This window comes from Naegleria fowleri (assembly GCF_008403515.1).
Source record: "Naegleria fowleri strain ATCC 30894 chromosome Unknown tig61, whole genome shotgun sequence".
NCBI classification, from domain to species: Eukaryota; Heterolobosea; class Eutetramitea; order Acrasida; family Naegleriidae; genus Naegleria; species Naegleria fowleri.
Window position 1 is genome coordinate 373,225 of NW_025407993.1, and position 13,762 is coordinate 386,986.

The following is a 13,762-nucleotide window of genomic DNA, read 5'->3' on the forward strand; positions in this document are numbered from 1 at the left end:
ATCCACAAAGACATGATTAATAATAAAAACAATGAATGACTCGATCTTATATTCCACAAGACATAAAAATCGACCAATGAACCTTTCAAAAATAATAAAATTTTCACTCTGTTCATTGATGAATGATTTACACAATGGTTTTTCTCAAAATTCGACCATCTCCACCAGAGGTATACAAAAATTGAGTGGAAATTTCAGACCATGTCACACCTTCTTGTGTGAACAATTTCTTCTTTGGATGAGTGTCTGGATAATAATACATTTGTTTAAGAGTTTTCATGTCCCATACAGCAACGTGGCCATTAGAGCAACCTGTTACAAAGAATTCTTCAGTGGCTACATCAATGTTCAACATTTGAATTGCATCGTGTGGTGTTGAAATTTTGTGTAAAAATCCATAGCTGCTCTCTTGAGCATCGAAGATATGAATTTCGCCCTTCTTTGTTCCAACCAGTAAGAGCTTGTATTTTGGAGAGTAGCGCAATGCAAGTGGTTCATCTCCATTGAAAACATAGGAGAACATTTTGGCATCTTGATTTGGTAAAAATAGGTCCCAAATACACAATTCTCCTCCCTTACTTGACAATCCAATCGTTGAAACTAAGCTTCCTGATTCCAGGAATGTAAAATCATTCACCCTAATATTGTGACAATGTAAGTGATAAAAGTAATGCAAGCTTTCTTTGGAGGCATCAAATCTCCACAATGTGAGATACCCAGAACTATCTGTCACACCAAATTTGTATCCAAATCTTGAGAAACGAATATTGGTCACTGGTGATCCAGATTCTCTATAGGTTCTGAGCGCATATTGGAAACCATATTGCCACATGAATACGGAACCGTCTGGTCCTCCTGATAAATAGAATGGAAGGAAAGGATGAGAAACAAGAACGTTACATGCTTGATTTCTGTCGACTTTTCCTGACTTTTTGGTTGGTTGTTTGGTTGAGCTTGTTGGTGCGACCGACTGTCTCTTAAAGTGTGAAGCAGATGGAGTTGTGGCTGTGAACGAAGGTCTCTTACTAACACTGAATCGTTGTTTCAACTTGTTCATGTATGAAGAATTGTTTCCAGAGTCAAATGAAGACATTGGATTCGAGAAACCAATAAATTTCTTGAGGTTCTTGGTTACATCTTCATCATCGTTTACAGTGTCCAGGAAATCGAAAACATTAAAGTTTGAAATACTAGGTACCTTGGCAATGGTTGTCTGTTGTTGGACGAATTTTGTGTTGTTAACATCTTTAGCAGCAATGTCATCGTATCTATGGAATGATTGATCCCAAGTATTGGCCTCATCATCCAAAAGTCTGTCAAGAGAAGGATTTCTCTTTCTGTATCGAATAGAGTGCTCAATATTAATTTCACGAATACACTTTCCAGATGCAAAAGCCAAATAGCTTGGATTACTTGAATCCACACAAAAAGCTTTGACCAAGTCCTTGCACTTGACAATTTCAATATCTGCTGAAAACTTGAGAGTTTCATTTCCATTTGCAGAGGTTTGTTGAGTGGAGAGTGGCTTAACAATAGATGATGATGTGGCAGCACTGCTTGAATCCATAAATGATGACAATGGTGTCATGGTATCTGAGGTCGTGATCATTGGAACATTGCCTGTAGTCAAAGATACATTCATGCTTGTAGAACTGCTGATTGGCTTTGGCTTTGAAGCATCCAACAAGAAGCTCCATAATTTTTGAGTGGAATGATCTCCCTTAAATGTATCAAAGATCTTTTCATCTGCAAGCCAATGTTTGTTAATACAAGACAACAGTAAGGTTTGCTGCATGGTAGAATGTTCCAATCCAAGCTCTGGTAATGCATGGGCCAATGAATGGAAATGATCTTGAGCACTGACTGTTCTCATGTGTCTTGGACTTGGATTTGTTTGTGTGAGAGTTTCAAGCATACTCGAGAGATGCGTACGTGTGGAGAGAGCACTAACTTCTTTAAGATTTGGAGTGGTACTTGAGTCATTCTCCGAGTAAATTTCCATTTCCTTATATTGCAAACGTCTCTCTGAATATGAGCACCACAATGAGGAGCAAGTGAGAGCTGTTTGTGCATTGGATGAATACTTTTGTTTGTTAATGTCTTCTCTCTTCTTTTGTGATTGTTTCACAAAACTGGAATATGTCTCATCATAGGCATGCTCAATGAAATCTTTGAGAACGGTCGTAAGTTTGAATACAAGGACCGAGTCAAACATTTCCCAGTGGAATTGCTTTTCAAGTTTTTCCAACTCTGAGCTCTTCTCGGTGGCATCTGTGGATGGAGTTCCATGATAGTTTTCTAACAATTTCTTGTAGTATTCTTTTTTCTTTTCAGCTTCTTCTTTTGTGAGAACTTTGGTTTTTGAAAGATTGGCCAATTTCTTCTTCTTCTTTTCTTCTTGTTCGATTTCTTCTTGCATAGCCTTATTGATCTTAAAGTCCAGCATCTTGAGGTTGAATCTCTTGTAGAAGAGTGTCATTCTATCAAAAAGTAAATGGTAAAATTTGTCAAAAACTTCTCTTCCTTCAAAGCTTGGTCTCTCAGAGAATGAATCACGTTCTTTCAAATCAAAATCTTGATGAAGGTTGAACAAAATGTACAAGCCATCAAAATCTCTCTTACTATACAATGTAATAAATAACATGGTCTGTGAAAAATTTTACATTCGTAATCATTGAAAAACCTGTGTTTCACTACTTACGAAAAGTGTTGCAGAGAGATCTGCCTGTTGTTGCTCGCTAATCTTAACCTTAAGACTTTTCATTCGGCTGTAACAATAAATAAATTCCTTCAATTGATGCTCAATTCTAGAGACATGAGACGGAGTTAATGGACTCTTAATAACAAGTGAAATTGTTGTACCAATTTGGATTGCAAAAGTTTCCAAGATTGTAAGTATTGACTCTCCATCATTGCAAAGTAAGCATCTAGCGATGAGGAAACCATTCAATTTGGTAAATTGTTTAAGCTGAGCTAGCAACATATTCTTGTCAATGTCCAATTTAGCTACCAAGTCATCAATATCTGACATAATCTTGATGCGATTGTTATCCCATCCCTCTCTATAGTTAGATTCAGCATTGTAGCAAAGATCATAAAGCTCTTGGCATAAAATACTGAGAGCAGTTTTAAGCTTAAGTAGTTCTGTAATTTCTGGTTGCTCTTTCGCTTCCTTTGTTTCTTCTTGCAATTTGGTGGAAGATGAGGAGCCGGACATCATTCCCATCATGCCCATACCCATCATTCCTCCTCCAAAGCCACCAAATGCATCGAAACCTCCCATTCCTCCTCCAAAGCCTGAGAAGGTTCCTGACATGAGTGCATCGTTGGAACTTGAAGTTAGTTTTCTCTTGGAAGTGTATTGATCAATATTTTTCAATTTTAGTAAATACTCCAACGAGAGAGTGTATGCACCAATTTGGTAAAAGTAATGAGCTGTTCTCTGTAATATTGGTAATATGTGCTTGCTAATAATGTCTGAATTGTTTAAACTTGGCTTTGAGTCAAGCTTTAGGCAGTATGCAAAGAGTGACGGATCAAAGGTTTCATCGTCCTCACTTCCTCTCTTCACAAGTATTTCAACTGCGCTCTCATATTCTTTTAGAGTCCATTTAATGATACTTTGCATCCAAATGTCTTTTTCCTCTGTTGCGTAATATTGTGTAAGCTCATTTTTGAGAAGATTTTTACAGAAAGAACTATCATCACCACAGTACAACCTTGCAATAAAGTACGCCAAGTCATACTCCTTAGAGTTCTTAATAAGTACACTAACAGCGTCTTTTGGAGAATCAGCGAGTAAGAAATAGGCTGCAGCATAATTCACATCATGTCTACTCAGGAGAACGTACGCATTCTTTACAGCAGAGATTCTATTCTTCTCTTCATTAAAGTTCTTATTGAGAAAATCTGCCACTTTCTCATTGCCTTTTAGCTTGAACAATTGAGAGAGTGCACCCTTCTTTTTAAGTGCCATGTAATAAAGAGCACACTTTGATGGGTCATTGGTTTCCTTGAAGATTTGTTTTGCCAATCTCTCAGCAATGGCTTTAAGAGAACCTGGATTTTTTTGCCAATAGATCACTCCCAATTGTTGAATGAGTTTCCAGCTAATGGATGCTGTTTCTGGGCAGAGCATGTTCCACAGGGCGTCTTGAGTTTCAGAAATGAGAGCCCAAGCAATCATGGAACTATTGACCTTGTTCAGTAAAAGATCAGATTGAGCACCTATTTGGCTTCTCTTTGCAAGATATTGCAAGAATTTAACAGCAACAAGATATCTAATACCTGCTTCATCCAAAGCTTCAGGATTTTTCTGAAGTTCCAAATAGGTATCAATGACTGCAATGAGGTTGATTTGATCATGTTTTGAAAGTCCTGGCAAGTGAACAGAAGCGAGGGATGTTTTCAAAATTCGAACTGCCTCGTCAATGCTCATTTCTTCCTCAGGCTCCTCCAGTAGAGTAGAAGGTTTTCCTTCTGCCTTGGTTTCCTCTATACTCATGGATGAGAATCTATCAAGCAAGGTTCTTTGTCTCGGTTGAGCTGGTTCTGCAGCTGCCTTTTTCTTTTCTTCTTTGATGAGTGTCGTTACTTTTAGAGAAGGAATTTCTAAAAGATAAGCATAGTCCTTGCCCTTGTTGATATATTCTTCTAATTTGTCACCCTTCTTCTTTTCCACCTTCTCTTCAAAAATTTGTAAATGTTTCACAACATGATAAATGATCTTCTTCACAGTATCAAATCTACCATCCATCAATAACTCTAGAAGGAAATTTGGATGATAGTCAGCCAATCTTCTGTGCATCAAGAGAGTTTGAGATTTGATGCTTGGTTCTGTTGGAACGTTAAATTTAGCCATAAACTTCTTTGAATCATCACCATGAAGAGTCTTTGTAAACACATGAAGGACAGAACCAAAAGCAGAAATAATGGACCTCTCCTTGGTCACAGAAATTTTAGAGCATGGCATGTCATTCACAGATGGAAGTAAAGTCGTAATCTTGTGCCAGTACTTTTTCTTGTCTTTAAATAGTCCAGGTTGAACTTTTGATTCCGTGAAACAGTAAAGCTTTTTGTTGGAACCAATGATCAATATACTTTGACCATCTCCAAAACTAGTCCACTCTAAATCATGAACAATCTCTGTTTTTTCAATTTCGATGGTTTGTTCTATCGTCAAGTCTGTATGAGATTCTGCCTCCCAAATATGTACATCCTTTGAGTCGTTACAAGTGGTGGCTATTCTAGTCACTGTATCGGAGCACTTTATCAATTTTACAGCAGAATTTTCAGCCTTAAAATCGAACCATTTTTCAATGATGGGTTTGTCATTTGTTGAGCTTGTCGATGAGGAGGATGATGCGATATTACTACTTGAAGATGACACGGCAGTAAATTTTCCGAGAAGCCCTCCAATCTTTGGTTTTGGTGCTTCCTTCACTGGTTCCGTTTTGTCTTTTTTGGCTAACTTTAATACAGTTACACTTCCGTCAGATTTACCGACAACAATTGCCAAGTTTTGTTGTTTGTGGTAGTAATTCTTCATGGAAAGCTCAGTAGGCATGTTAGTAATATTTTCTGATTTCACAATTTCAGGTAAAACATATTAAAATGAAATTTTCGTTTCATAGGGATTAAGATATTTAGCCATACTTACTGTGCATTTCAGGAATAAAAGGCACCAACTTGACACAATCAGCACAAGTCGCTGTTCCCTCAATATTATGTTTGGTAATTAGCTCAGATACAAAGGTTATAGAATCTCCTTGCTTAACTTCTTCCAATCTCCAAACTCCCACGCTTTTACCACTTTCTGAAACTGCCACAACTAGTGCGCAAATATTGGAACTTTTGTCTGTCTCGGTAGGTATCGTTCCGAAAGGTAAAACTTTCATGAAAAGACACTTTCTAAATTCTGAAGAATCTTTCATCACATAATTGCAGGAAACAATATCGTAATATGATGGCAATGGAGGTGTGGTCGTAGACTCGTAAATAGATGTTAAATTATGAGCAAGCGGATTTGTCGACTTCACATAAATAATTTCAATACCGTTATTTGTAGAACAGAGTAAATGAGCAGATGTTGGATACCATGCAATGTTTGTTGCCTCAAGTTTGAATTCTCTGATATTTGTTAGAATATCTCTTGGGCAATAGAACGGCGTGTCTCTCACGTGCCATGTTATCAAATGGTTATTCACTTTATCCAAAGAGGCAACAACAGGTAGAATTGGATGAGATGCAACACAATGAGCTTCTCCAATATGACCTGTAAAAACGCTAAATACTTCCAGTTGTGGTCTGGATCCTTTGGAGAGATTAAGCTCCCAGTTTGAAAGCATACCATTCTTGCTATGTACGTAAATCGTTAAAATTTTAGGTGTAGTTGAACCCAGATCCATGTTGGAATCATCTGCAGTTTTGTAAAACATGAAAACATTTAGAGGATCTTCGAAACCTTTGAGTGCATTTGGCATTCTTATCCACATTGAAGTTTTTGGAGTTCTTCTTGGAAAATCTGCTAAACCTTGCAAAAGATCAATCATCAATGTTCCATCTGACTGTACTGTTCCTAACCAAGTTTGTGATTCGAAAAGTCCAGTATCAGAGCTTGCTGTTTGCAACTTGCTTTCCAAGCTTGATCTTTGATCATTGTCTAGAACGATATCTTTGTGATCTCCTTCGTATGACTTTTTTCTCTTCTTTCGAAAATATTGCAACAATACTTGATTCGGACTTTTTTCGAATGCTGTGTTTAACCATTGAACATTGGATTGTGTTTCTTTTTCAATAATAGAGCAAACGTAAAACGATAAATCCTCCGTCTCATTGGTTTCACTCCAAACCCGCACGACATTGTCAATCGATGTTGTCAACAATACATTTGCTGTAAATTCATCCTTTTTTTGAGAGCTAATTTCCTTAAATCTCCAAGATAAGGACGTAACAGATCGAGGATGAGGTAAATAAATATAAGAAAATGCTTCAGATTCTTCCTCTGTAGCAGATGCAGTCTCCTTTGTATCGGTGATGGAAATCACAGGTGTGAAAGAAGGTATCACTATTGGTTTGTTTCGATACCAAACTTTCACCAACCGATCATATTTTGACACTGTTGCAAAATATTTTTCATCGGGAGAATATGCCACGATGTGTACTGGTGTAGGATTTTCGTACCTCCAAACAACGTTCCATTTCTAGGTCATTTGAATATTGACGCATAAAAATGTCATAACAATCGTTGGTTTGTCGAATTCAGAGGTGATGATGTGCAATGTTTGATCATTTCAAGTTGGAATTAGTGACCGAAAAAAGTTTTTTGGCACAAAACACATTTTTCAATTCCAACTCTGGGATGTTTCTACTTACATAGATTTGACCTAATACTGGCACTCCTTCTAGAATCATTGTTACTCTTCCTCCTACAATGAGACGATCGCCATACAAATTCCAATCCATGCAATCGAACTCCATATCTACAGAACTAATAATTTGTTCAATTGCCCAAGTCGGAGTCTTTTTCGAAAATCCATGTTCTGTTTCATCCTCTTCTATTTGAGAATAAATAATGATTTTTCCTTTTGAACAAGCTGCAATTCTGCTGTGAAGATTGCTCCACTTTACACATGTAACAACATCATCATGACCCTCCAATATTTGAAGAAAATTATTTCCGGAATAAATCATAACATATTTTCCACTCGCATAGGCAATCATTTCATCGCCCATATGAGTTGTCCATGAGAAGGCTTGATGATAAGGATTAATGGATCCAGGGCATATTTGCCATGCTCGCACTCCTTTTGAACTTGCAGTGTTTTCTTGCGGTTGTTGCTGTCCGGGCTCTGCTGATGGCAGCGGAGCAACACCACCAAATACATTGGAAGATGAGATGGAAATGGGAGTGCTTGGCGTAGAGGAGCCCGAAGTCATCATCATCGATCCAGCAACAACGCTGCTCGTGCTGGTGGGTGGTGAATTCATGGCAGGGTGATGACGATATTTTTTGAAAATTTTTTAAATTATCAACAGCATTTCCATTTTAAATTTGTTTGATGATGACATAACAAGGTCTAACCATTCGACCTAATACCTTAGGGTTATTTCGACATGGCAATAGACATTTTTAAACATGTTCGCTATTTATTTTTGATGCTTAGTTTATTCACGCTACGTAAAAGATGCGCACAATTTAATAGTGCAGTTTTGTTGTGTCTATATTTGTCGGCAAACAGTTCATTCAAATGAGTGTTGAATATCTGTTATTGCCATCCAAATCTGTGCATGCAACATGTACAGTACACATAAATCTAGATACCTATCTCACAATAAAATTAAGGTTATTCACATTCTTGCTCTTGAATTTGAAGAATTATTCTTGGTCTTGGATTTGGTATAGCTACGCTTCCAGGCGTTGAAGTGGTATTGAGGGTAGAATGTGCCAAGTGTTGTTGACTTGTATTTGTCACCACGGAATTGGTCAACATGGTCAGAGAATCCTTAGTAAAAATCTTTAAAGAATCAATAAAAAACCTCCATAGTTGTAACGTTAGAGAAAGGCATCCAAGTGAAGAACTCCCACCACCACTACTACCACTGCTGCTGTTATTATAATTCGTCCTGGTCATAGGTGTCACTTCATTAAAATTTCCAGTTGATCCACTACTACTGGGCACGGCTATGGATGTCCTACTTTCAGAAGTAAGGAGTCCTGATAGTGCCGAGGGTAGCCCTAAAAAATTTACATCACTGTTAAAATGTTCATTTTCAATGGAAAGATTTTTCTCCAATTTGAAAGCAGCCTCCATATGTGATCCAAAATCATAGTATCCATCAATTTTCTCCTTAATGAAAAATGCATTTTGCCTATAGAAGGAGAGAGCTCGTTCATTGTCCACTTTACAATGTAAAGTAAGTTTTGTACAGAAATAAGGTTCAGCAGAGACAACTTCCTCCAAGATTTGTAACATTCGACTTGCTAGACCCTTTCTTCGATGATTTTTCTTGACACCCAAAGTCATGATGTAACAAATATTACACTTGTCGGGATATCCAAATAAATTGTGCCAAAATCCTCCATCTTGTTTCTCCTCCGTTAAAATTGAGGAAGAGCACACTCCAATCAGCTCGTTGTGTTCCTTACTGAATGACAATAGAGTATATGTTTTACTCTTGTCCAATAATTTCAAATAAAATTGTTTGTTATATTGTACAGGAAATAATTCTTGTTGTAATTTCTTCAGTGAGGGTAAATCATCTCGGGTGACATTCCGATAGAGATATTCAGAGTCTTCAAATATTATCTTATTATACATGTGGAGAGGAGAAGAGAGGGAATCGTAATGATGATGATGATTATTTGAATCAGTTGCATTATTTAATAAAAGTAACTGTTGTTGACGGTAGTTGTCTTCTCCGGCTTGATCCATCACAGAATAATACGCGGATGATGATGAAGGTTCGAATGACGACAATAATAACGAAGCGGATGAGGACGGTAATGCATCATTATTGTTGGTGGCTCGTTGATCTGAAGCTGAAGGGTTAGTCATTGCTGTTGATATTGTTGTTGTATTCATTTCAAGGGGTTGTGGTGGTGGTTGAAAAGAAAAGTTATTGTTGTTTCGCACAGAAGGGGACCCTGTTGTTGTTATTGTTGTTGAGTTGGGAAATAAAGCACTTCCGGAAGAATGAATCGAGGAAAAATCCCCAAACGAATGATGATTGGGCCTCATGATGATGAGATCTGACAATTTTTGTGTTGTTTTTGTTGTTAGGTAAAATTGAATCCGTAATTGAACCTCAGAAAAATCAACAACAACGAAAAATCATCCCTAATGAACAAGATCAAGAAGGAATGAGAGTTCTAGCGAAAAGGTACTTTTTGGTCGGAGTCGCTTTTTCCAAAAGAGTTTTAAACTGCCTTCAAGTAAGCAGAAGAAGCACTCAATTTCCAACAACTCTTGTGATCTTCTTGATTGTTCAAAAGTAGAAAGAACCATTTCCGAAGAATTTTCCTGAGACAATCAAGTCTTGTTGTTCGAAGGAGATTTATCAGAGGATCACCACTCTCATACTGTTTTTCTTAAGTATTAATACTGTTTACTTAACCTGACCTTAATCTATACACTCTACTATTGAACCAGTCCATTCTGAGCCGTCGTGATGACATTATTTCAAAAATCATCATTGAAAAGAAATATTGAAACAACAAAGGAAAGAAACAAACTATTTCACCTCTTTATTAAATGTTTTGGTTTATAACTGTGATTTGGTATTTAAGTAATCCAACGATTAAAATCGGTTCGAGAAACTCTCGACTTAAAGTGAATATGAACATCCATGTAGAAGACCAATAGCACTAAGCATCGCAGTTATTGCCAATCCAGTTTCGCTGGGGAAAGGACTTTCACTGGACAGAGTCCGTTATCCAAGCGAAACACAGCCCACCCCAGCAAAAAACCAGTTACGCATAAAACTACTGTTCTGAGCTGCCCATTTTAATGATTTTATGAAAACATATGCAGAACTATAAACAACAAAGGACAAACCGATTATCGTTTTCGAATATTCTATAATACCAAAAATGGATCCTATCAAGCCATGTCCTTTCCTATCATATATTGTATTTTATATTTACTTTCGAAGAACAAGATAGATATAGGTAAGCACTTTAGTTGCAAATCTGCACACACCTCATTGACTTTTACAAAATTTCATTTTGCAACAACAACGAGGTGAATGTTGGTACACGTCAGCTTGCGAGATCCAAAAGCTCTCAAAGAAAGAACAGAGAAAAAAAATCATCACCCAATAATTCACTCCAAGAATCCGCAACCACAGATCCCTTCTTGCTCGTAGTCTATCCAACCAAAAATCGACGAAGAAGACGACGTCATTATCGTAACCCTTCATTCAGCTTGAAACAACGAGAATAGATTACACCGTAAAAGGCTTTGTGATAGATTTTAAAAACTCGATTGTTACCTACAATTTTGAAATCATTGAAACAAAAGCCTCGATCATCATCATCATCAAGGTTTCTTTCATCATCAATCATTACCCATTAAAGAAAATCACTATCCGATTGGTAGAACATCATCATTATCAATAACAACAACAACAATATGCAATTAATTTACATCATAGTACCTTTGATTGCCGTCGCTATTGCTTTCTTCTTTTTGAGCGGTGGAAATTCCCGACCAGAAAAGCTCAAAACCACTACTTCTACCTCTGATAAGAAGAAGAAGAGCAAAAAGACAGAGAAAAAGGCATCCAGTGTTTCTGCTGCTGTTTCTTCTGACGAAGAGCCAAGCAAGGCCACCGATGAAATTCAATCTTTGGATGTTGCCGAGCTTTATGGATTGAACAAGAGTAGCAAGAATCAAACTGCTCAAGTGGCCGACTCTAAGAAGCAACCACAACAACAACCATCTACAAAGCAAACCAAGAAGCAACAACAACAAGAAAAGAAGGAGGAACAAGAATCCTCTGAGGATTTCCAAGTGGTTAAGAGACCTGAAGTCACCGGTCGTAAGAAGGATGAAACCAAGAAACAATCCGAACAACAACAAAACGACAAGAAGAAGAAGAAGCAAAACGAAAACAAGTCTATTTTCAAAAAGTTCGAAGAGCCAAAGAAGGAACAATCATCATCTGCTTCGGATGAAGATGAAACCGATGCAAAGAAGAAAAAGACTACAAAAAAGGCTTCAGAATCCAAGTCTGTTGAATCGTCATCAGCAACCAATGGAAAGAAAAAGTCAGCAGAAAAGTCTCAACCAGCTAAACAAGTGGAAAGTGACGAAGAGGAAAGCGAGGAAGAAGTTGTCGAAAAGAAGACAACAACCTCAACTGCTCAATTACCAAAGGTTGAAAAGAGAAAGACTATTATCAGAGATCCTTATGCTTCCGAACAAGATTTCTGGGATGACAATGTCAAGGAAGTTACCAAGCAAGAAGTTGAAGTGAAACCTGCCACCATCACAACCACTGCTGCTGTCTCCAAGAAATCCTCTAATGTTGGCTCATCAGCCAAAATTCTTGTGAACAACACCGAGTCCACTTCAACTGCTTCATGGTCTCAACAAGAAGCTGGATCACAATCTACCGATTCCGATGATTCCAATTTCCCAAAGGTCGGAGCAAAGAAGGTCAAACAATCGAAACAAACTAAGGGAGCTGCTTCATCAGAAGTTTTGGTTCAATAAGCTCAGAACATATAATCCACAATGTATTTACCTTTTATTTATATTATTCAAACAAGTTGAATTAATTTTATTTATATATACAAAACCACAATAATAATAAAATACCAAAATTCCTTAATTTCACGAAACTTTGGAATGCGTGTTGCCAAATAATGTCGTCACAAACAATCTAGTTCAATGACGGGTAAGTCTCAGTATTTCCATGATAAGACTCAATTCACAAAAGCTCACAGCTGAACCAGAAGGAGCCTTGTGGTGGTGCTTGGGCTTCCAAAATGATTTCCTCAATAATTTCCTTTCGTGAATTTGCAAATAAGCTGTCCCACAAATACTTAGCTTGCTCTGAGCATTCATTGTACCATTTTTGCGTCACAACTCTAAACTCAAACTGCCTAGTCTTATCGTATCGTTCTTTCATGTCGTTTCGATCGACTTCAAATAATGAAGCGCCAGTACCATTATTAAAGGGATTACATTCAATGATGATAATCTTTTTGCTTGGCTGCAAAATGGCGAAATCCATAATCACTATTGAAAAACATGAAACGACCAACTATTAACATTTGCAAGAAATCGCCAAACTTACCCTCACCATTCCACTTGGATATGACCGAAGTTGATTGTTTGGATTTGCATAAGAGTACAGGTTTCACAGTGGTATTATAATATCGCAAAATTGACGAAGCGATTTCGTCCTTTTTGTCAATGAGCTCCTGAACCAAGCTTGTGTTGTCATACTGACATAATGCAATGAGTTCAAAATTATGAACAAAACCTCTAAATTCATACTCATAGGTAATGTCTGGATACCATTCTCTCAATATTAATTTCATGTTAAAAACTTCAGGAAATTCTAATGCTCTTGCCAAGTCTTGCAAAACTCTCTCCGAATTCGTCAATACATCAATCACTTGACGTTCATTCTCAACAGCAAGTGCTTGTTGAGAACATTGCATGAATGATAAATATTCTTCACTATGGCTCATGACATTTGTCACGTAATTTTCAAAATCCTCAGTTTCTGTATTCAAGATATAATCTCTTGAAATTTGTGTGCTTGTTAATTGACCTTTTCGTTCCTTGAATTTCAAATAGCTTGCAATCCATTTCTTTTTAAGTAATATCTTGCATCGACGGTAACATTCCGATCCATCAAAGAGTGCAGCATCTTTTGGACTTCTCGTTGACAATCTACAAAAGACCTTCTTTCCCAAAAAACGCTTCTCCTGATTCCATACATTTCTAATTTGTTCTTCCAGTTTTTGTATTTCCATTTCATCAGAATTGGTCATCTTATTGGCATGTTTCAATACATGCTGTTGATAATGATGCACGAGAGCATTGGCTTGCTCAAGACTCAAATTGAACCATCTTGTTTTCGGAGTGAGAAGTAATTCATGAGGCCGATTGTGTTGTAATTCTAACGTCGTTGATGAATCCATCATGATGAGCTCCTCACACCATTGATCCACATCATACAAGGAATCTCCCAAAACCTTTTCAAGTCGTTCCTTGTTATATTTCTCTTCGTTATTAGTCATTCC

The 13,762-nt window shown here is 37.3% G+C and overlaps 4 protein-coding genes across 4 annotated transcripts; 1 reads left to right on the top strand and 3 right to left on the bottom strand.

Moving 5' to 3' along the window:
* Positions 1-127: 127 nt before the first annotated feature.
* Positions 128-7,989, bottom strand: FDP41_008524 (uncharacterized protein; the record flags this gene model as incomplete). Its single annotated transcript, XM_044712387.1, has 4 exons — positions 128-2,647; positions 2,702-5,580; positions 5,660-7,202; positions 7,375-7,989. The coding sequence occupies 4 exons, from the start codon at positions 7,987-7,989 to the stop codon at positions 128-130; spliced, it is 7,557 nt and encodes a 2,518-aa protein (XP_044558030.1).
* A 356-nt stretch (positions 7,990-8,345) lies between these two features.
* FDP41_008525 (uncharacterized protein) lies at positions 8,346-9,740 on the bottom strand (the record flags this gene model as incomplete). The annotated part of the gene is made up of 1 exon (XM_044712388.1): positions 8,346-9,740. The coding sequence occupies one exon, from the start codon at positions 9,738-9,740 to the stop codon at positions 8,346-8,348; it is 1,395 nt and encodes a 464-aa protein (XP_044558031.1).
* Positions 9,741-11,132: 1,392 nt separating this feature from the next.
* Positions 11,133-12,218, top strand: FDP41_008526 (uncharacterized protein; the record flags this gene model as incomplete). The annotated part of the gene is made up of 1 exon (XM_044712389.1): positions 11,133-12,218. The coding sequence occupies one exon, from the start codon at positions 11,133-11,135 to the stop codon at positions 12,216-12,218; it is 1,086 nt and encodes a 361-aa protein (XP_044558032.1).
* Positions 12,219-12,435: 217 nt separating this feature from the next.
* FDP41_008527 (uncharacterized protein) lies at positions 12,436-13,759 on the bottom strand (the record flags this gene model as incomplete). The annotated part of the gene is made up of 2 exons (XM_044712390.1): positions 12,436-12,746; positions 12,805-13,759. The coding sequence occupies 2 exons, from the start codon at positions 13,757-13,759 to the stop codon at positions 12,436-12,438; spliced, it is 1,266 nt and encodes a 421-aa protein (XP_044558033.1).
* Positions 13,760-13,762: the final 3 nt, after the last annotated feature.